The sequence below is a fragment of the Lutjanus erythropterus genome, chromosome 15, assembly GCF_056507025.1.
Source record: "Lutjanus erythropterus isolate fLutEry1 chromosome 15, fLutEry1.hap2, whole genome shotgun sequence".
In the NCBI taxonomy this organism is placed as follows: domain Eukaryota; kingdom Metazoa; phylum Chordata; class Actinopteri; order Lutjaniformes; family Lutjanidae; genus Lutjanus; species Lutjanus erythropterus.
Window position 1 is genome coordinate 25,944,799 of NC_139331.1, and position 27,190 is coordinate 25,971,988.

The following is a 27,190-nucleotide window of genomic DNA, read 5'->3' on the forward strand; positions in this document are numbered from 1 at the left end:
GATAGTTTGGACTGTTTGAAGTGGGGTTGTATGAGGTACTTTTGGATAGTCAGCGTATCACCTACAGCAGATGCTGGTCGACACGCCGCCAGGGTCAGCAACAAGAAGTATTCTAGCCACCTAAAAGAATCAATATCAGTTTAGTGTGTGCCATATTTAGAACGTTTTCACTGCTTTACGTAAATGCTGTTTACGATAGCGTCTCCGGCATCTACTGCAGGTAGTACAGTGACTATCGATAATTACTTCATACAACCAAACTTCAAATATCCTGAACTGTATTTTTAACTGTGTTTGTGTCTTCTCTCTGTTATCAGGTGGGTACTATATGAGGAAATCAACTATCGGGGAGCTCAGATTTTGCTGAAACCTGGTGAGGTGACAGACTGGCGCAAGCTCAGTGGCTGGCTGAAAATTGGATCCCTTCGCCCTCTTATACAGGTATACCTCGAAGCTCCATCATGGAAATAGAGTTTTTCCGTAAATCAGTACACCAGAATGTTTGAAGTACTTGCACTGTTATAAATGTTGTACATGTAACTACAGGGGATGCCTCGATACAAGAAGTTTAGTTTAGCCATTGTTACTTTTCTTTGCAACCTGAAATAAATCTCTTCAGTGCTTCTTGGATAAAGAACCAAGGACTGACAAGTCAGTGTCAGAGGAGCATGTCGTCCATGTCAGGACAGTAATAGAAGTGCAAAAAGTGATTTCCGCTGCTGAAGTTGAACTCAGACAGCAGTAGGAGTTTAAATTTACCGATATGGTGACAGACTATGAGTCCAGAAACATTTATTTAAAACACTAGTGTTATATTTTGAAGACAGATCATGCTGAAGGGACAGGAGTAGGACGGTAAAATATGGTTATATTACATTACGTTGTAATCATTATTTATGTTTTTCATATAGTGCAGTACTGTACATATATCCCATCAGTTTTTTCATTTTAATCCGGTTATCCAGGTTGCCAGTTTCTGTAGCTGCTCCCAGGTCTTTGAGCAGCTTTTATCTTTTAAAAAGAGTGACTGTCCCGCAATGTAATTTTCTTTTTGTTAAAATGCACTTCATAAAATTGGTATAATTTAGGAAGCAGTATTGAAGCCCTGGTATCAGTACTACGATCAAAGTTTTTGAACGATACCCAACCCTACACGGCAAGGCCAGCTGTCTCAAACAAAGAGGATAACAAGGATAACACTTTGGATACGTCGGTATAACTTTAACATAAACTCATTCACCTTAAAGTCTGAACAAATCTGTACTGAATGTCCGTCTTCCTCCTTATGTCTGAAAAGTTTGATGGCAACAAACTACCTTTAATTCACAGTACTTCCATACACAAATGTCATTGTTTTTCTTTCTTGTTTGTTTGTCATATTCAACATGTTGTGACGAAGATCAACAAGTTGACTGTCATTCTTGATTAATTAAAACATTCTCAGCGAATGCTTTCGCTTTCGCCTGGTTGTTGTTCTTCCGTGCCGATAGATGCTCTTCTTCTTCTTCCTTTGGCATTTGACGGCAGACAAGAACACGTGCGGGCGTACGTGCCGCAGCTGGTTACTTACGGGACTGTAGAAAAACAAGTGTCACGTTTTCGCTACGTATCAGCTTGTTACCGAAGCACCAGTTCTCGTCACATCCCTCATACCTACATTGATCTACTGTCAGCTTGAACAGTTTGCAGCTGTGACAAGTTGATTTAACTAAAAAACAAATATTAATTTCACTTTCAAGTAGTATTCTTTTAAGGGCACCTTTAATTTAACTGACATAATTACACTAAGGGTCTGCAACCTGCGGCTCCGGAGCATCATGTGGCTCTTTTGTCCCTCTCCTGTGACTCTCTGTGGCTTTGACAAAACAATAAAATAGAAATTAATAACGGCTCTTATCTTAACCTTTTAATTTTCCTTTATCAGCGCTGTGGGCCTAGAGGGAGTCTTACATTTTCTAATTACAAAAATGTGTTTACACAGAATTTTAAAAGGTGTTAACTGCAGAAGCAGATAGGGGTTTCTAGTACAACTCTTTCTGTTTCCAAAGTGCACGGAAAAGGGAAGTAGGGACTTGAAGTATGTTGAACCAAATTGTTTTCAGACCACACAACAACAACACAAACAGTTCATCACCTAAAATGTGCGTCATAACCTTTTCCTCTGAAGGTTATGATGCATATAAAAGCACTTTTCTTCTAATTTTCCTTGTGGCCAGTGTTATGTCTCCTGAGGCTGTGGATGCCAAATCTGAAGAAAAGAATGTGAGAGAAAAATAGAGATTTTAATAGTAGTGGCTGCAGAAAATATGTCTCTTTTGATGGCAAAAGTTGCCGACCCCTGGATTACACAATGCAGGCATGAACAGCCAACATATTTTAGCTAATTTTGTCATTGACCTTTGCCGCAGCTGGTTTTGTAATTATTTAAGTATCATCAAAGTGTATTTGTTTGGTGGAAAATAATGATCTTTAAGCTCCGATGTGAAAATCAGAGTAATCCTGATGAATAAAAGTAAAAAACATAATTTTCAAGCTTTGTTTGACTCACCTTGAAGTCTGATATTGAACTTTGCCAGATTGGTTTGTGTGGCGCTGAGAATAGCTCGCTTCAAAATCCAAACTTAACATTTCATTGACATATTCTTTAAAAACTGATCATCAGACTGATCATATGTGTCTGTTCATGTGTGTTTTCTGAGCAGAAGCAGGCGCACTTCCGTTTAAGGAACAGACAGACGGGGCTCATGATGTCAGTGACTGGAGATTTGGACGATGTCAAACTGATGCGGATCCAAGAAACGGAGGAGACGGACGGATTCGAGCAGATCTGGTTCTACCAGCATGGTCATCTCCACTGCAAGGTGACAGTATCATCATTATTACTGTGCTAAAAAAAGTGGTGTTTGATTTGTAAGGAGACTAACAGGTTCGACCAGTGCTGCAGCCCTGAACATTTTAATCAGTCAGAACAAATCTAATCAGAATCAAAAAGACCAGGTCCAAAGCAGGTCGAGCAAAAGACAAGACAAAGAGCCTTTTCATAGCTAAAAGTTCAAAAGAAGGTTTGTGGTTTTATCACATTGTAACATTTCATGTGGTTAGTTTTGGTTTACAGGTGTCAATTAAAAATCTGGTCTCCTCTTCTCCCCATACACAACCACAAACGTGTGTGACACTTTGTTTTGATGCAGTGTTTTCTTTTTCTGATTCTGGTGATTATTATACTGATTCCAGTATAACTTGCTGAAATTGGTCTAAAAGTCCAAATCATCCAGAAAAAAAAAACTTTTTACATCAGAAAGAAACCTTTCTCGGTCCAACCAAGGTTCGACTGAGGTTCGGAGAGGTTTCACATCGGTAATTTCGGTTAAGATCAAACTGAAAAATCCCAAAGTCCGGACCAAACAAGGTAGGTATGAAAGGACCCCCTGAAACTGGACTGTTGCACCACAGACCTGAGTACAACAACATAAACTCAGTGCATCTTCTTCTGCTGAGGTAACAAAAAGACGCTCAACACCATCTTTAACCACAAACCTTCCACATCACATTAAACACTGGTCCGTTGATCTGCCGTAAAGTCTATATCCAGGGGTGGGATGTAATTAAATACATTTACTCAAGTATGAATAGTACATATACTAAGTCTTTTGTTTTCTGCTTTCTGCTTCTATTCCACTACAATTCAGAGGGAAATATTTTAATTTTTACTTCATAACAATTATTTGATTGTTTCAGTTACTAGAATGATATGAAAAGTTTATAAAAAAAAAATGTTTTGCTTACTATTTGATTGACAGAAAATTAATTGGCAACTGCTTCAGTAATTGTTTGTCTTTTTTTTTTATGTGAAAACATTTCAAGGACTCTTTCTCAAATGAGAGGATTTGCCACTTTTCGTTCTAATTATTTTATTTGTTAATTTGGACACTTCACTCTAAGCTCTGGGTAATGGTGAAGGTATTTCTCACTATATTCAGTTCCAAAAACTGTTTATCCCTGAGGGGCATTTTTTCTGCCAGGTGTAGTAAAAAGCTCAGGCCGGTGGCAGATCAGTATGTATGGAGGTCAGAGTTTAGTAGACAAACAGCCTCGTGTATGAACGTCGCCAGAGGGCAGCCTGGCGGGGTCCTGTGGGATGGAGCGGGCTTTTCATAACATTTGCTGGTCTTTCAGTGAAAACATTTTCTCAACTCTCACCTATAACATTAACGAGTAATGAGTATTTTTACAGGGAGGTATTACTACTTTTACTTGGATAAAGGATCTGAATACTTCCTCCATCGCTGTCTGTACCAGCGATCTGCAACCTGATCTGCAAAATTTTGCAAATTAAAATGTGCGTCAGCGTCTGCGTCAGTTGCTCAGTGCCTTCTCCTCTAAAAGAAAAGTCTCAGAGGATAAGAGAGAATTTAATAATAGTAGCTCCAGAGAGATTTTTTTTTTTTTCTTTGAGAGGTTTTGAGAGGTTGCAGATCCTTGGTCTGCGTCCATGTGAGGCAAAACTTTTAAACAAGAGCCAATTTATTTCATATTAGACACTGGTTATATGCTCGTCCTTCTGTGTGCGCAGCTGCTGGAGGAGTGCTGCATGAGTCCCACTGGCAGCGTGACGATGGCAGGAAGCCGCGTGGGTCTCACCACTGAGCCAAACAACCAAGGCCACCTCTGGAGCGTCACGCCCGAGGGCTTCATCCGCTACACGCCCAGCCCCGATCTGGTCCTGGAAGTCAAAGGTGAGTATTCATGACACGTACACCTTAAGTCTTTAAAGAAAACTTCTCTTACTCGTAGTGTTCACGCTTTGCAAAGCAGACCTTGGTTAGCTGGATGGTGCCACGAGCAGCAGCTGGGACGGATTTTCCACAGAGGTTCCAGATGTCTGAATCTTTTCATGATCACAGTGAAACCTTTCAAGGTTATATAAAAGTTCAGTGCCAGTCGACCTTCCAAACACTTTCTGTCCAGAGTTTTATTGTTAAATCTTAAGAGTTTAATTCACACACCTGCTGCTGAAGGACATTAAAGCAAATTCTAATTCTATTTTCGAGTATTATTTATGTTCCCAGTTTGTTTTAAATGCAACATGTGTTCATTTTCCTCAGAGATATCAGACGTCTGTTAGTCAGGATGCACCTTATCCTCATTAATTAAATCGTTTTTGTTCACACTGTTACCAACAGTAGAACAGTGACACTGAGCCTGACGTCCGTGTGTTTTAGAGTTTCACTTAAACTGAAAACGGAGTGTGTGTGTGTGTGTGTGTGTGGTGGATGTGTTATCATGACTGTCAATTAGTGACACCTGGTGGACTAAATAATGTCAGTGTACAAACTATCATTCACTGCACTGAGATGCACAGTATTCTGGATATTATACTTTAAATGAAATGAAGGAAAAACTAAATTGACATTACCACAAAATGTAACATTTAACATTTATATTTAATAACCTACAGTATATATATTACAATATTTAATATGAATTCATCCCAGTCGCAGTAAATTAAAAAACACCTAACTGACTTGAGAATTTATCAAAAGAATAATTAGAGCTGCATTGATTAGCTGATTAGTCAGTCGGAATTGCCAAACATTTAATATGATTGGTTAATCATTTGTCATTTTTCAAGTAGAAATGTCAAACATCTGCTTGTTAGAGCTTCTTCGAATTGAGGATTTGCTGCCTTTCTTTGTCATTTATGACAGTAAATGAAGACTTTTTGGTTGGTTGGACAAAAAAAGTAATTTGCAGACTCTGGGAAATTGTGTTTCGTCAGATATCATTAATCTTTTAAGTGTAGATGTTTGTAACGGTTAAATTGAGCAATCAGCAGTCAATAAACTTCAGAGCAGGGGGCTTCTGTTTTCAGGATAACACGTTTAACTTTGCATTAACAGACAACAGACAGTTATAAACAGCTGATCAACTTACTGTGGCTCTGCTCATTTTTATTGCTCCTTTAAACGAGAAAACATCTTTTTGTTTCAGGTGGCCACCACTACGACAAAAACCAAGTGATTCTAAACACACTTGATCCAATCAAACTACAACAACGGTGGGATGTGGAGATTATATGAAAATAACGAGCTGCTGGACTGGATCCCTCATATTATCAGACTCGCAGCTCCACGAGAGGCTCTGTTATGCTGCTGCAAGACAAGTTCTCAAGGACGAGGTACTTAATCGGAGATGATCAACCGTTGCTGCAGGAGAACTGTACAAATTTCCCACAACGAGGTCAACGTGGAGCGCTATGGATGAATGTATTACTACACATGAACGTCTTTTGGTAATAGATCTTAATGTTTATTTTGTGTCTTTTCATGGAATAAATCTGTTTGCCTGATGTTAATTAACTTAAACAGTGTTAACACTTATATTTTTATGCAATGTCATGTTATATAATACCTTTACTTTCCAGCTGCATGCAACATGAGGAAACAAAAAATATACAGTTTCTCTCGAAATGTCTTTTTTTTCTTTGTTTAATCAAAACTTTACAGCACACAACTCTTGTTTTCAGAATAATAAAAGTATTTTTGTCAATATATTTCTTATATACATTGTACAGTAGCTTGAGCTGCACTTGACAACAATGTACAGACTAAATGCTTCAGATTTGAAGCTCCATTGCTTTGTTTTTCCCAAACTGCTGAACGGTGAACATTTGTATAGCTCACTTACTGTGTGCTGCATTCACATAATGTTAGATGCAACATGGTGGTGGGAAAGATGGTTACAGTGTGCATACTTTTTAAATTTACACTCAACAAAAATATAAATGCAACACTTTTGTTGATGCTCCCATTTTCATGAGCTGAAGTTAAAAAAATAAGGCACACAAAAGGTTTATTTCTCTCAATTCTTTCATAGATTACTTCTCAGGTGTGTCTTGGACTGGTCACGATAAAAGGCCACTCTAAAATGTGCCTTGTTATCTTGAAAAACAAAATTATTAGGCATCTAGCTATGGCTATTTAACACAGAGCTACACATATATATTTTTTTTCATCCAGGAGGACCTACTCTGCCTCTGACTGGCGAGTAGTTCTTGTCTTCATTGGTTGGTTTTGTTTGGTTGAGGCCTGAGGAGTGACTAGTTAGTGTAACTCCTTGTCTAGACTGCAAACATCACGTCAGCGTGTTGATATAGGCTCAGTCTCGTCTTTGCATTTCAAAGCGTCCAGCAGCAAATCAGCAGCCAAACTTTTTTTGTGCAGGAAGATTCACAAATATCAAAAGAAAACGGCGGTGAAGAGATGCTGTGAAGTTGTCTAGTTGCAGTAAAGGTACAAAGTACAAATAAATACTGCAAGAAGTGTTTGTTTCCCAGCTGTTGGGTAAAATGAAGGGAGATCGCCAAAGATCAGCTCACTCTGCCTTTTAGAGTTAAAAAATGCATGTTGAGTCGCTTGTGGTCGAGACGCATTAGGGTAAGACTATCAGGGTAAGCCAATCAAAGGCAGAGGAGGGCAGGTCATGACTCTGCCCTCCTGGGGGAAAAAAGTGATATCTTTAGCATTATGTAAATTAGTTCAGTGCCTAATAAATGTTTTTTTTTTTCCAAGATTAGACTGCACATTTAAGAGTGGCGTTTTATTGTGATCAGTCCAAGTCCACCTGTGTCATAATCCTGGCGTTGAGCATCTCTGTACGCCACACCAGTCAGGTGGATGGATTATCTTGGCAAAGGAGAAGTGCTCACTGACACGGACTTTAACAAATTTGTGAACAAAATTTCAGAGAAATAAACATTTTGTGTGCGCAGAAGACGCCTTAGATCTTTCCCTTCAAAAAGGGAGCAAAAACAAAAGTACTGATTTCTATTTTTTTGTTGTTTATATTTGGATCTGGCACCAAGGCAGCAGCTAGTCTTCCCGGAGTTCAAACAACAAAACATAACACACAAAAAAAAGACGTGTAAAAAGTCTCAATAAGAAGTGATCAGGGAAGCTGTCAAACAACTCAAATAATGCAAATAATTACCCAACTCATCGTGCTGCTTCTGCCTCACCTGGTACTGAAGAGTGAACACACTTATTGATAAACGTCTCCAGCTGACTGTGTTCGCAACAGACATTTTTTAATCATGTAACTCCTTGTAATTAGGAAGCTGCCTAGTTGTAATTACCAGCTGGATGCTGACCTGGTATTTATTAGCCTGCAGTTGGTAATTATAATAACTTCACCATGACAATGAACACAGCATAACTCAAGCACCTTGTAAAAACGTCAAGACGGCACATGAGGGCGAAAGCTTTAACAAGAACAGTCTTTGGCAGACTCCCATTACAAGCTCGGGTCACACTTGTAGTCTGCAGCAAAACAGCAGCACCTCCAAACTCTTTGAATAATATAGTCTGCTGCTGCTGCTGTCAGGAGTAGCCTTGAAAAGGTGAAAAGAATTAGAGCACTCCTCCAACTGTCTTTAGTTTTGTTTGGCTGTTTCTTGCACTTCCTGCTCCGACTCTGCGGTCTCCGTGCAGCCGTTCTGCACCAGCTCTTCGACCTGTCTATCATCCTCTTCAGCCACCCTGACCACTGTCTTCCCTCTGGCGTGGCCCTCCTCCAACTTCTGGAAAGCCTGGGGCACCTGGGTGAACGGAAACTGGGCCTCCACGACTGGCAGGATCTGTGATGAAGCAGCAGAAAAATATCACGAATGTGAGCTTCAAATCAGGAAGCAAGTCAGGAAACAATTAAGAGATCAGATTTAAAACGTTCAGCATATCAGACATGGGGTAATTTGTTTTAATGGGATGGGGAAATGGATGGGTGGACTGCTTTATTAGACAGTAGGATTAGAGTTGACAAATGAGTCACTTGCATATATATATTTCTGTGACAACCTGTGCTTTCTAAATTGTGCTGACAGGGTAAACTCGATGCATTAAAGGGACAGGGTCAGCAACAAAAGGTATTTTAGCCACCTAAAAGAAAAATCAATATCGGTTTAAATGCAGACTGTATTAAGAATATTTTCTCTGCTTTACTTTGCCATCATACAACCTTTCTGGACAGGAAACCACCGTTTTATAAGCCAAATATCACTCTCTTCAAACCCACCAAACTCCAAAAATCTGTAACTTTACAATCGCAGAACACACTGCTGCCTTGATCAGTTAGTTAGCTTGTATTATTGTGTAACTTCCAGGAATTTGAACTGTCCTTTCAAAACACCAGGGTCATACAATATTAGTTTTTGCTAATTTTAAGGTTCCTTAGTCAAAAAAAATGCCTCCAAGCCAAAACAGTCAAATGAGGTGATTATCTATTAATACATATTTAATCAGTTAAGATCTTAACAGCAATTAATCAATTAGTCATCGACATCCCTAATAAGTAACTCAAACACTTCAAATAATCCAAACTATCCCTCTGAGTGCTCCAAACCAGACAAAATGAACTGACTATTTTCAGATCTAATGGACCCAGATGTAAAATGATTAGACTGTTATTTGGTCCAATTACATTAATCATATTTAATCATTTTAGACAAGCAAATATCCACAAGCTGCTAATGCTACATCATCTCTGCTTTCATAGCTGCAAATGTGGAAAAAAAAAAAAGGTGAGGGAGGGGTTCAGAATGTGATGAGGCTGGACAATCCTGTGATAGTCCCCCAGCGTGAGCAGCCAGGCTTGTTATTCTGGTCAGCATCTCTTGTCGGTAACAATGAATGGGGAGCGCAGTGGCGTCACACTGGAAACCATCCACGCTCCTGACTGAGAATAGGACACGCAGAGAGAGTGTGCATGTGTGTGTGTGTGTTTTGTGCGTGGGTGGTGGAGGGGCTGTGTGTGTCCGCAGCTTCCCGCCACTGGTCTGAGTGTGCCGCTCGCCGTAAGCCCCCGAGACAATAGGACAGAGGTCCCGCACGCTTTTGCGAATGGCTGCTCAGCACTGTTCAAAAATCCATTCACCGTCTCCTGGCGCCTGACTCAATCGCCCAGCGGCCGAGCGTGCACGCCTCCAACCGACCAACCAGCACAGCAGGAATACGATGCTCACTCCTTAACAAAGCCACAGGGGAGCCTTGAACACAGGCATGTGTGGAATCCCTGGTATGTTCATATTCACTGATGGATGCCATGGAGATCATACAAGCACGTATGAGCTGCATGAATTTCACTCTCAGACTGTGACTGGTGTGCAAATGAGCTGATTTCCATCTCCCCTTTCTGTAGTTCTGAATGACAAGTACGCCTGCATGTATGATATCAGTAATCAGGCGATACAGTACCTTCCCAGCATCCACCAGCTTGCTGACCTCATCCAGGGCGGGCCCATCTGGAGCATAAAATCCCCACCGGTAGAAGACTCCACTTGAGATCAGGTTCTGAGAGGCAAACAGAAACGGAGGCAACAATAAGAAGTCAGGGAGGTCTGCACCCCACACAAGAGTGGCTATTAATGAAGTCAGCATACAAAGGTCTCCGGTCCGAACTTGATCTCTAAGGTAGTTGTCCACAGTCAGAGTGTTACCAACAGTGGAGGCCAATCAGCACGGCCCCACTTTGGGGAGGCAGAGATGAATACCAGTATGGAAACTAAACAATCTACTGCTGTAGGATCAGCAGCAAAAAGGTATTTTAGCCACTTTCACCTTAAAAAAAAAAATCAGTTTTAGTGTGTGCTATATTTTGAATACTTTCACTGCTTTACTCTGCTGTCACACAGCCTTTACCGCCGTTACAGAAGCCAAATATCACCCTCTCTAAATAAACCAAACTCCACAGGAAAATCAGTAATTTTACCTCACAGAACATGGAAGTAGCTGATCTACAACTTCCTCAATCAGTTTGTGTCATTGTGTGACTTCATTGTTCATATCAGCGAGCACAAGACTCCACAAAACTTATTTTGGACTGCAACAATTAATCTATTAGTTGTGAGATATTACATTAATGGCCAACTATTTTGATAACTGATTACTCCATCTGAGGATTTTTCTTCAGGAAAAAATAAATAAATTCTCTGATTCCAACTTCCAACTGAGAACACCATCTTGGGATTACACTGACTGACATTTTTCACCATTATCTGCAATTTTATTGATCAAACAACTAATTGGTTAATCAAGAAAACAATCAACATATTAATCAAAAAAGAAAACAATCAATAGTTGCAGCGCTAAACTTATTAACCCTGACAGAGGACTCTGCTACTTCCCAGCAGCGTCCTGCATGGCAAAGTCATGTGCTATGGCATTCATTCTTTTTTTTTTTTTTTTTTAACACACTGGTATCATGTAGGTGCTCTATATCAGCTGATTCACAAAGTTTGGGTATCAGTATCGCAATCAGGAAGGTAAAAATGATATTGGAACATCTCTACAAACAATACAGGTTGATACTACAGATGTAGCAGTATGTCCTGTGTCTTTACAGCATACTGGACTGTGATGATATCTATCATGATATTACATGGTTAATTATTTTATGATTCTTATATTATTTTATAAAATGAACCCTGCAGACTGTTGCTTTCAGTATTCATTGCCAAAGACAATTCATGCACATTCTTTGCACGACAGCTGCTTTTATATTATTTAAGGATGGAAAGCAGAAGCACTTTTAAGTTAAAAAGAAAAACAAATTTAATACAAACAAAACACATCAGACTAGGTCAGGATATTTTGATCTTTTTAGTGTAATATTATCGTACCTTGGGTTTTTGGTATTGTCACACCCCTAGTTTATACTAAGGCTGCATAATTAATCATAACTGCAATAAAACTGCAGTACGGCCAAGTGAAATATCCAGAGTCACAACAAGATTAAAAACAGCATTATAGTGAGGCACTGCAGTGCTTCATGGATGATCATCATCATGATTTTAATAGTATTTTTTCTTCAGTGAACATGAACATTGTAATGCAAAAGTGATCATTTCCACTAACTGTATCACATATTTCAGTCAAAATAATCACAATATGACTTTTTTTTACCAAATTGTGCAGCCTCAGTTTATATAGCACTTCTCTCAGTGTGAGCTGACAAAAATAACTGAATCTCTCTTATTACTGTGATTTTTATAAATCACTTCTAATAATCCCTCTGTGTCGATCTTTTCTGGTAACTGTTTTGGTTGTTCCTAGAAACGTAATCCATCTACTAAAAACAGGTATTTTGTTGCACCGATTTAATTGTGTTGCAAAAAGAAACACAGACTTCCGATAATGGTGCACCAGAGAGAAAGAAACAAAGACAGAAAGGAGGTCCCATGTCCTAATCCTGAAATTTAACCCTGCTTGATATTTGATCATAATGCTGTATCTTATTATGTGGCATCAATTAGACACACCTTTTAGCCTTTGGTAAATCTATCCCTGCTTGCTTGAAAAAAAAAAAAATAGATTATGACAAATTCTTCCTGATCAGTCAGTGCTGCCAACAAGTTGAACACTAGAGGGCTCAGTCGCGCTGTGATCTCCCAGGTGAAGGGGCTGAGCTGTCCGGTGCGAGCCGGGCGCTGAGGGTGTGACTGCTGTGGCTTAGCCCCAACAAACTGACCAGCTGGCTGCTCCCGCGGACAAAGGGGCCCGGAGGCTTGGCAAGAAACACACAAACACTGGTATTTGTGCAGATTGTAGCCGACTATCTCCCCCCCGGCAAACACCAAATACTGCTGGTTCAGCAGCAAACACACGCACACACACACACACACACACACACTCATCCACACATAGCCAACACCGCCAGCCGTGCTGTCACCACTGCCTGCACCGCCCAGGACAACTTGACTCAGTCCCCAGAGCAGCTCCACCCTGTCCTCATCTACTCACCCACTACCCTCATTATACAGGCTCTCCGCTAACAGAGCAGCTGGAGGGACGACACGAGGCTCACACACACACAGACACACACGCAGGGACTCTTAACGCTCAAATTCTCTCCTCACCTAGACACGATTAAATTTATTACACCCCTCAGGGTATATTTCTACAGCTCAAGCATAACCTGTAGAGAAGGGAGACGAAGCTATGAAGTCAAGTTATTGCATGACTTCTCCCTCCCTGCTTCAGCTAAACTCCATCTGATCAACTGAATGGAAATTAAACAAAAACTTCGACTGGCTGGAACAGGTGTTTACCCATTACACAATGCTGCATTTCCAATTTTCCATCCCACTGACAAACAAGAGTTCATTTCAGCTCAGGAGCACCTGTGGTCCACACCCATGGAGTAATGGCATAAAGGGAAATACCAGACTCGAAGCATTTTATAATCAAAATAAACAGCAGGGCAATGAACATCATGTTTGCGAGACGAGGCGGAGGTGGAGGATCTCAGAACATAAACAACGGTATAATCTTTCATATCGGTGTTTGGTTTGCTTATATTTACCTGTATGAGTTTGCTATTCAGGGTGAATACAGCGTTAAATGTCCCGTCCAGCAGGCCCATGGAGTCGGTGTTGAGGAGTAATGGAGTAACCAGTGTGACGTACTTTGCCCCAGACCAGGGCTTCAGCAGGTCCTTCGCCCACTGCTCTGTTTCCCCACCAACACTGTCCAAAATCACATCAAACCTGAGGAAAGAGACCACAGACTTTCAAATGTAAGACAAACTCTGGTGAACAAAAAAGAACTGAAAAATACTGACACATACACACACTTCATAGCCAGTCAGTATCCTCAACAAACTTTTTGGTCCCATTTTTCAACGAGTTGAAGAAAAAGATATCAGACTTCTGCGATTGCAAATGGCTTATTTGTCTCAATTCTTGCTTATAAATATGTTAAAATATGTTTTAGTAAGTACCTCTCCTTTGCCAAGATAATCCATCCACCTGACAGGCAGCACAGGATATACAGAGATGCTGAATAACAGTATGGTTGTTGCAGTGGTGACAAGGACACTCTAAAAAGTTCATTTAAAAGTTAATTTTACACGACAAGAAAGTCAAAGTGTGTGGGACGTTTGTCTTAAGTTTTGTTTAGTTTTATGTGAAGCTCCTCAGTGAGCTACATCTCTCGTCTTGCACAATATACGTCACAAACACCAACATGGCCGTCCCTTGTAACGTCATCTTACCCGAGGTGTTTAATCCAGCGTTCTTTTATCAGGTAGGAAGCGACAGAACGAGCAAGACATGTGGTTTGTGTGATTATGTCTCGGTACAGAAACACTTAGGCATCTTAGCTTCAGCAGCTTTAGGAGAAAAAAGTCCTAATGTCACATATGCAACTTCTGAGTGTGTTTCTAATTACATATCTTCACAGTCTTTGCATTACACCTTGTATATGCAATTCATGGCACAGATTTTAACATGTTTTTTTTAACAAAATTTGAGAGAAATGTGTGCACAGAAGTCTGAGATATTTTACTTAAACCTTCGAAAAATGGTAGCAAAAACAACATGTGTTACGTTTCTGTTTCTGTTCAGTGTAGTCATAAGAGCTTTGCATGTTTATCACCTCTGATTTAAAGAGTAAGCTTGGAAAAAAAAACACTGTTTTGTCTTCAAGCTAAATCCAGGATTTGCTCATTTTATTTTGGGGGCGAGGAGAGGGTTGAGCCAGCGTCCACCCAGGCCTTGAGCCCTGGTCTCCATGGAAACTAGAAAGCGAGTCAGCGAGCAGTTGTGCAATGCTGACAGGAAGATGTTTACCACATTTAGGGGTGTTTAAAGGGGAGAAGTACACGCAATTCTCGCAGTCCTGGATGATTCCTTTTCATTAGCACCTCTATTGGACTGGCACTGACTCTAATGATACAACATTAGAGTCTGACCCTGAGGCTAGTAAAGAACATTCTGCTCTGGTCTGTTTTTTAAATAAAAACTATACAATGTCACCAGTTTAGCATAATGCACTGTATCATTTGACAGTCTGGTTGCTTTTCGTGGCAACAATACATACTTCTCCATCATCTCCAGCTGTTCAGCCGCGTCTCCCGCTGTGTAGTCCACCACCTCGTCGGCCCCCAGCCCTCTAACAAGACCTTCGGCGTTCTGAGAGCAGGTAACGGTTACGTGGGCGCCCCAGGCCTTCAATAACTGACAGCACACAGAGGAATGAAACAGAAATATACACACATACACAGCAAGCAGGCTTACATTCATGCAGGGTTTAAAAGAGTCAAACATACAGTTTGCCTCACCTGAATAGAGAATGTTCCAACACCTCCAGATCCTCCAGTGATCAAAACTCTGGGAAGAGAAACCCCAGCAACCACAGGGTCATTCAATTACCGCGTGACTCATTTAAGTGAAGCTAAAAGAAGCCGAAGCCTCAGGGGGTGAAAAAAAAGAAAAAGGGATTCGCAGGATTGGAAGCTATTACATTTTAAGGGGAGTGAAAGTTCCATTAGATTACACATCAGGTTAAATTTTTACAGTCTGTGGGTTAAAGGCATGATTTTAAACCATTTTTTGACGCCAATTAGAATGAAAAAGACCAATTTCACCACGGAAATGAATGTCATGAAAAAGTTATCTTATCAAAGTACAGGTCTGCAAGACTGAGCTGATTTAACAGAAAAATAACACAACCTAGAAGAATTAATGCATGTGACTGATGAAAATGTAATGCATTGATTTGAGCTGTATTCAATTGAACACAGTACAAAGACAAAATATTTCATCTTTAAGCTGATTAACTTTATTGTTTTTGTAAATATACGCTCATTCTCAGTTTTATGCCTGCAACACATTCCAAAAACGTTTGGACCTTCGCCAGTAAACACAGTTTGTCGCATCACCTACAAATGCAAATTAAGACTCTACCATGCAAACAGAAAGTCATAGATCGACAAAATCCAGAAATGTGGCAGATTTCTGTAGGGCCTAAGCTCATCTGAGACAGGCCCATGCAAAGCAGAGTGTGAATAAGGCATGTGTTTACATGTAGATATAATTTGGAGCAACACATGCTGCCATCCAGACGAAGTCTTCTTCAGAAATGCCACTGCTCATTTCAGCAAGACGCTGCCAAGACACTTTCTGCATGTTACAACAGCGTGTCTTCGTAGTGAAAGAGTTCAGGTACAAAACTGACCTGCCTGCAGTCAAATAATGCAATTAGTGTCCTCAATTCCCAAATGTTTACTGAGTGTTGTTACAAGAAAATTCTGTTTTTATTTTCGTTTTATACAATGCCCCAACTTTTTTGGAACTGGGGTTGTATTTAAAACTCAGGAATTGAAAACTTCTTACTTTTTTCACCTGAATAGAAGGATTTAATACAACGTTATCCAAGATCAGGCTAGTGCTTGCCTTTTATTTGAAGAGCTGTCTCTGCACAGACCCCCTGCATTGACAAGTGCAGACATGGCAGTGTTGGCAACGTAGGGGATGGATGCTGCCTCTGTGTGACTCAATGATTTTGGCTTGTGGGACACCTGCAAGAAAATAAAGCCAGCCACACAGACAGACAATGTCAAAAGTAAGAACTATATCAAAATGTCAACAACCTTTTTAATTATCAGTTTAAAAGCTCAGTCTAATCAGCAGAGCGGCTCCGAGGGCAGCTAGCTCAGAGCTGCTGAATAAATTAAGCACAATACAGCAAGAAAATAGAGGGCAATTTGTGTGTCGCTGTAATTGCTGCCACAGTGGCTCCTCTGGACCAAACAAACTTAATCCTAATTACCTCATACACTGCAGGATTACATAACAGGGTGCACTTCTTCCAAACTTTTGTTCAAAAATTCTTTTACAACTCCCATGAGAGCTCTATAAATCAACTCTTTCTGTTTGGTTCAAAACATACTGACAGGAAATGCAAATTAGTTTTAAAGGGATGATTCTGATTTTTTTTTTAACTAGGGTTATATGAGGTACTCATACTACCTACTAGGGTTGCAAATTGTGTGCATTTTCCTTAACTGATAGCTGAACACATTAATAATCAATTATTCATCACTGACAATTAATAAAAACGTGTATTTTGTTTTCCTCAGTTTAATTTCTCTTTGAGCAATTGTAGCAACACATCAGTTATGTGAAATATTAATTCATGAGCAACTTAAATGAACAGAATAATAAAGAAATTAGGCTTTTGCTTCAAACAGCCGCTCTTGTCTGTCTGGACTCATTCAACAAGTGGCACCAACAAACACTGACATTTCTAGACTAACAAGCACATCAAACCAAAAACCTGTGAGCTCTGGAGAAACGGCACACAAAACATTCACTGTCAGTTAACATATTTTTAAACTGTTAAATTCTTAACAGCAGTTAATTGATTCATGATTAACCATTTTTATCCCCACTGGCAGTCGGCACACCCCCAGTTTGGAGAAGCAGAGAGGAGCAACAGCACGGCAGCTAAGCCACTTCACCCACTTAAAAAAAGATCTACCTAAAAAATTATCTGTTAGTTTGTGTTATTGATTGACTTTATGGTTTTAAAAGGTGAGCTCAGATTCACCAAAGTTCCACAGGAACATAAACAAACTAAATGATCGAGGCAGCGGTAGACCAGCAACTCCTGTTCTGTGTGCAATAAAATTACAGATGTTGCCTATAGACTCTGGTTGCTTTGGACAGAGCGACATTTGGCTTTTATAACAGGAGTTTCCTGTCAGAAAAGGCTTCTGATGGCAAAGTAAAGCGGTGAAAAAAAAAAATACAGTACAATTTCATCTAATATCAAAACCTTTTATCTTTTGTTAAAAAGTATCTAGTACCCTGAGTAGTTTTTGAGAAGAATTTCCACCACTGGTGAAAATATGTTTTATTGCTGACCCTGTCCACAGCAGCTGCTTAACCTCCTGTACCGCTTCTCCTCTCTGCTTCTCAACACTGTTGGCGTGCCGACCACCATATACTGAAGGTGATACACTGACTATGGATACAGTCACTCTTGAGTTTAAGACAGTTAAGTAATAAACCCTCTCACAGTTCATCAGTCAGTTGTGATGTGATGAAAACATACTGCGATGATATAACTCTGCTGGCTCTGTAGCTCACCTCATACTCTGTTAGAGTCACATATTCTGCCAGGCTGCCTTGTTTCCACGGGGGAACAGCAGCCCACACCTGGAACACGAATATGACATTTAACATGCTGAACACGACTCCATTTAACCGCCTACTCTCACTCCCTGGATCTCGTTAATCGGCTATTAAGCTCTTATTCAGCTGTTCCCTTTCTTATCATTAGTCATTTCCAAAGATATTTTTACACTGATGGAACAAGATTACTAGAACACTGTATGTGTACGTGTTATTTAATCACATTTAAGTTGAATTTGCATAATTGCACTTTTGTCTGAAAGACAGTAATGTGAATATGTGGGCGACGGCACAGTAGACATCTCTAATTAAGATGAATCACACCCGTGATGACCAAGCAGAAACAGTTCAACTGCTTTCTTCCAAGAAAAAGTCTGTGAATGACTTGACTGTCGTGTTGTGTGTGTTACAGGGGTGAGCGATAGGATGACAGGCAATATAAGTTATAAATTAGGGCTGGGCAATATATCTTGAAAAATTTGTCATAATAAAATGTTTCAATACTGTTTTTTTTACTGTTTTAGTTCCCTCTTTTTAACAAAAAACAACAAACCAACTTATTTTGAATTTAACAGCCTTACTTTGAACCACTTCATTTAACAAGGCACACAGATACTAGACTTTGGAGACATAAAAAATACACTTCCATTCTGGTGAGCTGACCTGTCCTTTTCATTAACAATTTCCTCAGTGTCTGCACTCATTTTCTGACTCCACGCTGTTTCTGTTGTTGTGTCAAGATGGTGCTGCAACCAAACAACACACCTGTTAAATGATTGGCTGTTTGGACTCCATTATCGAGGGATATGACAGGCTGAGGCGTATTCGTTGTGTGCTTGCATGGCGGTTTGCATTTAATGCATGTGAGTAAGTGAAACTATTGAACATTTTATTGAACAATTTTCTTATTGCTATTGATGAAGTGTCTACTGATGATACATGGTTTTATTGCTCAGGCCTAAAGGAAATGTGATTACCATCAATGATTTTTTCCTTGATATTTAAACTATGGTGCCTATTTCTTTAAAATGTTTGTGCGTAAACAAAACAAAGTCTACTTATGACGCCTTAACATTAGTCCAGTTATGTCCACATCTAGAGTCAGTCTAGAAAAGGTAAAACTATGCACTTCATCACTAGTTTCTTTTTTCTATCCTGATTGTCGTGTGACTCCCCCAAGGTTATATTAGTTAACTAAAACTTAAGTGAAACTAAAAATAGGTGTGACAAAACATCTTAGTTAAAGGGCAACTCCATCTACAGTCTTTTCCAGGTTTTCCAAATGTTCGCTCCCACTCAGCCGTCAGATAATGAATGAAAATAATGTTGTAGGTTACAGCGTTGATGAAATCAGAGAACTGTCTCATTCGATTAATTGTTGCATCTCTAATAGTAACACCTAGTCTGAGGTTCTTAAATCTTAGTCCTGACAAAGACCCATCAAATTATAATAAATAAAAAACTAAACTAATAACGAAATAAAAATGCAAAATACAAAACTATAATAACTCAGAACCACACAGATCAACAACCTAACAAGGTCAGGATCCCAGGAGCCTCTGTCTTGCAAGTCAATGAGCAGGACTGTTTTAGGACAATGTGGGATTTTTAAATGACTTTTGCATCAATATAATGAAGACCATTGATTTCCTGGATATTCAATTTGCTCAAGTAACCACAAAAAAGACATCCCTGTCTGGTTATCTTGTCTTATCTGTTTCTCTACATTTTCTACATTAGAGCATTGCAATGTATTGCAAGGATTTTATCCATATCGCCCAGTCCTAGCATGACATTGCATCTTCTATAATTTACACTTTCAATTTTAATTTCATTGCATTTTATCTAAAACGAAGTACATCAGAGCTGATACAACAAAAACAAGGATCTAGTCAGGAGAGAACACGGGTAAATGCCATGGAGCACAGTTTAAGTCTGATAGGACGTAGGTGCCTACAGGCAGTGCCAGTAGCAATGTGCATATTGGATTTTTTTTCTTCTTAATGACATGTGTGCAGTGCAGCTCCTACCTCATCCCCTGGAACAAAGTGGGTGACCTCAGATCCACAGTCCACCACAACACCAGACACATCACGACCCAGAATCAGAGGAAACTCACTGCCATTGTCCATCACAGACATTGGATTCCTTCTTAACTTAAGCAACTTAGCTCCATAACCACCTGAAAATGAAGACAGCAAAGAGTACAAATCACTGACTCTGTTGCTCACAATGCTTTTAATGAACATTTGTGCAACACTTACCCCTCATAGAGATATCAAGAGGGTTGAGACTGGCTGCATGAACTTTAATCATCACCTCACTGGGAGAACTGACCATAGGGGTGGTCATTTCTTCCGTGTACTTCAACACCTCGTTAGTACCGTACTGATCAATGACCCATGCTGACATGCAGCTCTGGAGCCTTGAAGGTGAAGTGCAGACATTTCTCCTGAGGCACACACTCCAGCCTGCTCTGGCTAATGTTTTGGTCGAGCCTGCTGCTGCTGCTGCTCTCACGCTGAACAGACACAGGAGCCTGGTCGATGCCATAGCTCTAACAGAACCCATTTAAACCGTCCCCGAGGTAAGCTTTTAATTCATTAAGTCATTTGGAAGGACACTGTCACTAAGTGAGCTAGCTGGCTAGGTGGCTAGCTAGGTGGCTACCGAGCTAGCATGCACAGGTCGCAAGCGCTCAAAACTTACGTACAAACGTACATAACGGGTGAAATAAATAAGCGACAACGCGTTTGTGCACGTTAAGTGTAATATCGAGTGTCACATTAAGCTGAAATGAGAACCATAGTTACAAAATTCAGCATATAACACACCCTTCTTCGGCTAGATGGCTACATAACAAGCTAACCTTTCAACTCACAACTTCAGCCAATCAGAATGTCAGAATTCCGGAGCTAAAGTTTCTGGCCAATAGAGTTGAAGAATGGCTCTGACGTTTCATTATGCTAATAAAAACATATTATTAACACTATTTGGAGTAATTAAGACCTTTACTTATTTTACAAACTTTTTATATATGTAAAGTTGATGGTAATTTAATTATTCTTTTTTAAATTGTGTTTTAATTTGTTGTTTGTCGTCAACCCTAAACTTTCTGTTTGTAAAGCCTACTTATTTTATTTTATTTATATTATACTATATAACATATAATAACATACACAAATATATAAAAAAATGTTTTATAATGCTGTGGTAACTCACAATGACAGCCACTCAGAACTGTGTAGCTAAATATTCTGGCCAATAGAGTAAGAGGATGACTGACATATCATAATGATAACAATAACATACAGTTAAAACTTTTTAGCAATTATGTAATTATTAATTGTTATAAACTGACTAATTAAGGCATTTACTCATATTTATAATGTTTTATGTATATTTTAAAAATGATGGTAAGTGCATTGTTTTCTTTTATTTAAAAAGAAAATCTAAAATACAATCTATGAGATCTAATGACAGTAAAGGAAAATAACTTTTTTCAGTGTTTTGATGTTTCGTCTTGTTCGTAAACCCTATACTTTCTGTTTGGAAAGCCTGTATTGTATTGAAAGCTATACTCTATTGTCTGTGCCATTTTGTGTTATAGTTGGTTTATTGTTCAAAACATACCAATGATAATAATAAATTGTGACACAATAAATGTCATATGGCAAAATAGAAAACCCAAATCAGAAGCTGCAATTTTTGACTAAAAGTAAAATGTGCCACAAAATAACATTGTAATGAAGGACTGTAGTGCTGCATAGATGCTTGCAAATTTGAAAGAAAACATGTTTGTTTGGTAAAGACAACAATAAATGTCACATCATCATAATTTTAGTAAGCTGTCAATGAAAATGAAAATTATAAGACAAAACTGATCATTCCCACATATAATGAATCATATCGCAATAGTAATATCATTCTGATTTTTTACGATGCCATACAGCCTTATATATAACATTAGAATATAATATTCAAAAATATAATAAATACTTTATAAAGCTTGTAGTAACAAACCAAAAACTATCAACAAACCTAAATCATAATAGAGGAAAAAGAATGGAATTGCTCTGGCTCCATTAAGGCTCAAACACAAAAATCCATTATGTAGCAATAATAGTCTATTATCATAAAAATGCAAGTGTACATGAAAAAATTATAAACTAATATGCTTGAGAGGCCCACTCAGCAGCAAAGTGACTGCTGAGTGCTCCATCAGCTGGAGACAGATGGGTGGGATACGTTCCCGCATAGCAAAGACTAATGGACGGAGCCCGGAGGAACGAAGAAAACCAGAGGCAAATGGGCAGAAAACATTATCTGTTTATGCCTGAGCAATCCGCAGGGGCTTCACTGGGGTTTGTTTTAATGTTTACATGATGCTTCACAGTTATAACATGGCATTAGCGTAACATGTCTTAAAGATTCATCTGGGGAATGTAATCACAAACAAGAAGCACTCGTGAACCACAAACCACAGCTCCTCCACTGTTGGCCTCGTCATTCTTAAACTGAGAGGTACTTCACTATGAGCTGGTTACTACAAATGCAAGTGGGCTTAAAAGCATAGTTTGCCCAAAAATGAAAATTCAGTTATTATCTACTCAACCTCATACCAGCAGAAGGTTGGGTTTAATTTTTTTTTGTCCACAAAACACTGCTGGAGTTTCACAGAAAAACAGCGTAGCAGAGTCTTCCAAACAGTGGCGGTGGACGGTGACCAGTTTTCAAACGTAAAAAAATAACTAAAAAAAAATAAAAAATACAATACCTCCATATGGTGCGTCTCATGTAATTCAAGTCCTAAAGCCCCAACATGCCGTTTACTTGTGCACGCACACCGTCACACGTCACACATGATCGTAACTCCAAAGTAAGGATCTACAGTGAGGATGCAGGTTTAAAAAAAATGGTGTAAATGAGGTCTTTCAAGTCAACTTGACATGTCGGGCCTTTAAGAGACATTGTTTTTTACATCTGAAAACTGGTCACCAGTCATTTACAGTCACTTACAATCCTTTTTCCTGTGAAACTCCTACAGTGTTTTTAAAAAAAAAATCAGCAAGAGGGTGAGCAAATAATGACAGAATTTTCATTTTTGGACGAACTATCCCTTTAAAGCAAAACAGCTGCCCTGCTGTTCACCATTTAACATATATTCAACAAAACTATAAACACAACGTTCTTGTTTTTGCTCCCACTTTTCATGATTTGAAATAAAAACATCTTTGTCTGTGCACACAAAGGTTGATTTCTGTTGAAATTTGTTCATAAATTTGTTATAATCAGTGTTAGTGAGCACTTCTCCTTTGCTAAGATGATCCATCCACCTGACAGGTGTGACATAGAGATGCTGATTAAAGAGCGTGATTATTGCGCAGCTGTGCCTTGGATTGAAATGCCACTCTAAAATGTGCGGTTTGATCCTGAAACTAGAATTACCACCACGAGGTTGTACGCCTCCATCAACCAGACAAGCTACAGTTTACATCCATGTCTGTGTATCTTTATCGCTATATTGACATGCATGATTCCAGTGAGAAACATGCTGCAGAGAACTGATGGAGAGCTGAACATTATAATGTCACAGTGAAGCTGACCTTTGACCTTTTGGATATAAAATGTCATCACCGCATCATTTTATCCTGTTAGACTGTTGTGTTGTACAGAGAAAACTGGACCCAAAAGCGAGACTCAGACAGAAGTTCAGTTTGAAGTGGGTTTATTTTCAAAGACAGCGAGCAGGGGGTTTGGGCTGATCCCAGGGCTCTCAGGTGAAACCAGGCAGGTGAGTGGTGAGTGTGGATCTGAGGCACAGGGAAACACGGAGAAACAACAACAACAAAAATTACAAATCAAAGAGAAAAAGCAAAGACGCAGCAAGCAGGGTGCAGTTTGCTACCACAAAGAGAAACAAAGAAGGAACCACAAGAAATACTGGGGGGGGTGGCAGCTGACACATGGGGAATTAGGAAAAGGCAAAGACTATGATGTAAGCATTTGTGAGAAATTTTGTCCTAATTAGTGCATGATTTCTGAAGTTATGGTCAAAAACATGTTTTGTCTGTTGCCAGTGAAATGCTGCTTAGAGCTCACTGACGTCAATGAGCGCTTGTGTGTGGAGTCAGTAAACATGGATCATCAAGCTGCGTTTTTGTTTTTTTTGTTGATTTTGTGGAAAGAAAAAAGGGTTTGGGTTAAATGAAAGCTGACCAGTCACTCCTCACACCTAAACCTAATCAACCCAACCAATGAAGGCATCCATTACTAGCCAATCAGAGGCAGAGTAGAGCACCTCATGACTTTACCCTCCTGGGAAAAACAAAATTGCTATCTGTAGCCCTATGTGAAATAACCATAGTTCAGTGTGCCTCTGTGAAGTGCTGACTAATTAATTTTCTTATATTTGTGAACAACATTTGAGAGAAATAAGCCTTTTGTGTGCTCAGAAGAAGTCTCAGTTCTTTTACTTCAATTCATGAAAATAGTAGCTGAAACAAATGTGCTGGTTTTGCATTTTTGTTGAGTATAGATCACTTACTGCTGGCAGGATTGCTGCTGCGGGACATGGCTTCCCACCGGGAGGTCTCATGAGGCATAAAAGATAAATAAAAGACGAAAAAGCAGCTCATGTCATCCTAATTACAGGCTTTCTGAAATAATTAAATAAAACAAATCACACTTGTCTCATGCAAATGACAGAATCTGCAGGCAGAACCGATGTTCTCTTTTTCCAGAGACCGAAGGGAGAGGGGTGAGAAAAGGGGGCCTGTGGTTGTGTGATCATGATTCAGCATGAAACCAGGCAACAAACAGCACTGTCATTATAATCACAGCTCCCAGGGGAAAGAGGACACACTGGAAATTGGGTGCTTTGTCTATGCTGGCTCATTATAGTGGGTCTGTCTAATGAATTATATCCCTGGCCGCTGCTCAAAAAAGACTTTGGTTCTATGTTACTGAGATTAGAGAGTGTCATTCTTCAGGCAGCATCCTCGCAAAAAATAACCACTGTTGGAAATTTCTTGTTGACCAGCGATCACAAGACTGGGTCAGATATGAGAGCAGCATCTGTCTTAGATTGGAGTTTTTCAGGAGGGTCATTTTCTCCCAGAAACACCATGTGTAGTTTTTCTAGGCCTCCCTTCCATTTTGGGACCTGTGTGGCCCAAATCACATGGTTGCTCTAAAAAAAATACACAGCTTTGATCTAATTTCATTCAGTGGACTGTCGATATCTGACTATCAGACAGGGTTTGGAGGGTTTCTCATCCAAGTGTCACAATATTAAAGCATAAGTTGATTACTTCCTGTCACTTTTGAATTAACTCAGTGCAAACTATAGTGAAATATAATGTTTTATGTCCCTTAGATTTATTTAGTTGTCTGGGTATTACTTCCTTTGTTAAGTGTTAATGAATGTTTTGATAAACAGCTGTAATTATACATATTTAAATATATTAAGTAGCTGTTCACACTGCACACTCAAACTTAAAATAAACTGGCATAAACTTACTCAGGTCTGTTCTGTTTTCACCCACACACCATCCTGTACACAAGTGACATCCCGGATGACATTGGTAGGTGAAGCTATCTTTAGCGGTTGTTCTGTGTAGTTAATGTTGGTGGCTGGTCTACATAGCTAACATTAGCAGTTTGTCTGCATAGCTATAGCTGTTGTTCTATATAGCTAGCGTTAGCAGTCAGGCTATACAGTTAATAGAAGCTGGTCTTCATAGCTAACATTAGCAGTTGGTCTGTGTAGCTGCCGTTAGCAGTTTATTGGTGTAGCTAACATTAGTTGTTGTTCAATGTAGCTATTGTTCGCAGTTGGTCTGTGTAGTTAAATTTATCTGTCATCTGTGTAGATAAAGTTAGCCATTGGTCTCCATAGCTAACATTAGCAGTTGGTCTGTGTAGCTAACGTTAGCGGTTATTCTGTGTAGCTAAAAATAGCATTTGGTCTGTGTAGCTAACGTTAGCGGTTGTTCTCTGTTGCTAATCTTAGCAGTTGTTCTGTGTAGCTAATGTTTGCAGTTGGTCTGTAAATGTTTCTTTAAATTTGATGTCAGCCGTTGGATGATGACAGTATTTTCGCAGTTTAAGGCAGAGCTGTCACTGTACTGTGATGTTCGTCCTCTTTTCTAATTTAAAGACAAAATCATGTCGAAATTTCCACCCAGAGAAGCATTTTTCACTGGAGGACATGATAATTAATTGACAGTCTAATTAGCTGGTTTCACTGAGACCAGAGTGATGTTGTAAGACTCATAAAGTGTTGTAATGTGTGCACACTGCACATCGTTCTTTATTAAAAAATGTTTTATAAAATGTTGTTTACCAAATGTATCTGTAATCAGTAACTGTAATAGAATACAAGTGCTTTTTTTTGGTATCTTAATTAGGCTCCATAACCTCATTACATATAATCCATTACTTCCTGATCCTGCCCTCAGGTAATCTATCTCCCCTATCTATAGGCTGTAAATGATCTCATAGCAAAGCTGTCTTGTATTTGCATCTTTCTCACCTGTTGTTAGGTGCATTCAGTTTTTTCAGTCACCAATCATCTTTTTTTTTTTTTTTTCCACGTAAGTTCTTCCCAGAATCAAACAAACCAATTAGCAGACCAATCTCCAGATACTTGGCACACCACAGCTAAACAGCGAGCCTGTGGTGAGGTTGGGCATGAATGGCCGCTTACTGCTGGGATAATGATCGTAAGCCTTGTTTATTATATGCAGCAGCTTCTTCTGAGCCGTGACAGGAAGAAAGAAAGGAGGACTGTGCACCACCACCACCACCACCACCTCGCTCCAGCTGGGCTCTGAGATTATATTTTTAGAATGAACGATTGGTTTCTCTCCTTGGTAACTGCCCCATTTTTCTTGAATAGGTCAGACACAAGTACAGTGGATGCTGACCGTGATGTAGACAAATCTACAGGAAACCCACAGGCGTCTTTATCCCTGCTGGTTTTTACGTGGATCTAAATGGTGTCAAATTAACTGGATTTTGAAGAATATGTTTTTAATGAGAAAGACCTGAAGGTCACACAGTGGATCCACAAAAATATTAGATTTATTTTTTTTACTAGTGGCTATTTTATGTGCAGGGTAACTGAATTTGCTTTTCAGTGTACAATCTTAGAAATGAGGGTTGTCCCTTGGAATATTAAAAGGTTACCAGTACTGCCTGAGTGTGTTCAAGACATAA

General features: G+C 39.4%; 2 protein-coding genes across 2 annotated transcripts in view; one reads left to right on the top strand and one right to left on the bottom strand.

The window, feature by feature from the left end:
- Window positions 1–6,627, top strand: part of LOC146314511 (uncharacterized) — a 42,834-nt gene extending 36,207 nt beyond the window's left edge. The window contains exons 20-23 of the mRNA XM_084738259.1: window positions 318–441; window positions 2,703–2,861; window positions 4,574–4,736; window positions 5,992–6,627. Of these exons, the coding sequence (XP_084594385.1) occupies window positions 318–441; window positions 2,703–2,861; window positions 4,574–4,736; window positions 5,992–6,080 (535 nt within the window). The 3' untranslated portion in view covers window positions 6,081–6,627. The remainder of the gene's footprint in view (window positions 1–317; window positions 442–2,702; window positions 2,862–4,573; window positions 4,737–5,991) is intronic.
- A 1,447-nt stretch (window positions 6,628–8,074) lies between these two features.
- LOC146314512 (NAD(P)H oxidoreductase RTN4IP1, mitochondrial-like) lies at window positions 8,075–20,852 on the bottom strand. The gene is made up of 9 exons (XM_084738260.1): window positions 20,233–20,852; window positions 19,999–20,150; window positions 17,924–17,992; window positions 16,226–16,350; window positions 15,112–15,160; window positions 14,871–15,007; window positions 13,354–13,537; window positions 10,248–10,343; window positions 8,075–8,635 (listed from the first exon to the last, which is right to left on the bottom strand). Exons 1-9 carry the CDS (start codon window positions 20,537–20,539, stop codon window positions 8,432–8,434), a joined length of 1,323 nt encoding a protein of 440 aa, XP_084594386.1. The 5' UTR covers window positions 20,540–20,852; the 3' UTR covers window positions 8,075–8,431.
- Window positions 20,853–27,190: the final 6,338 nt, after the last annotated feature.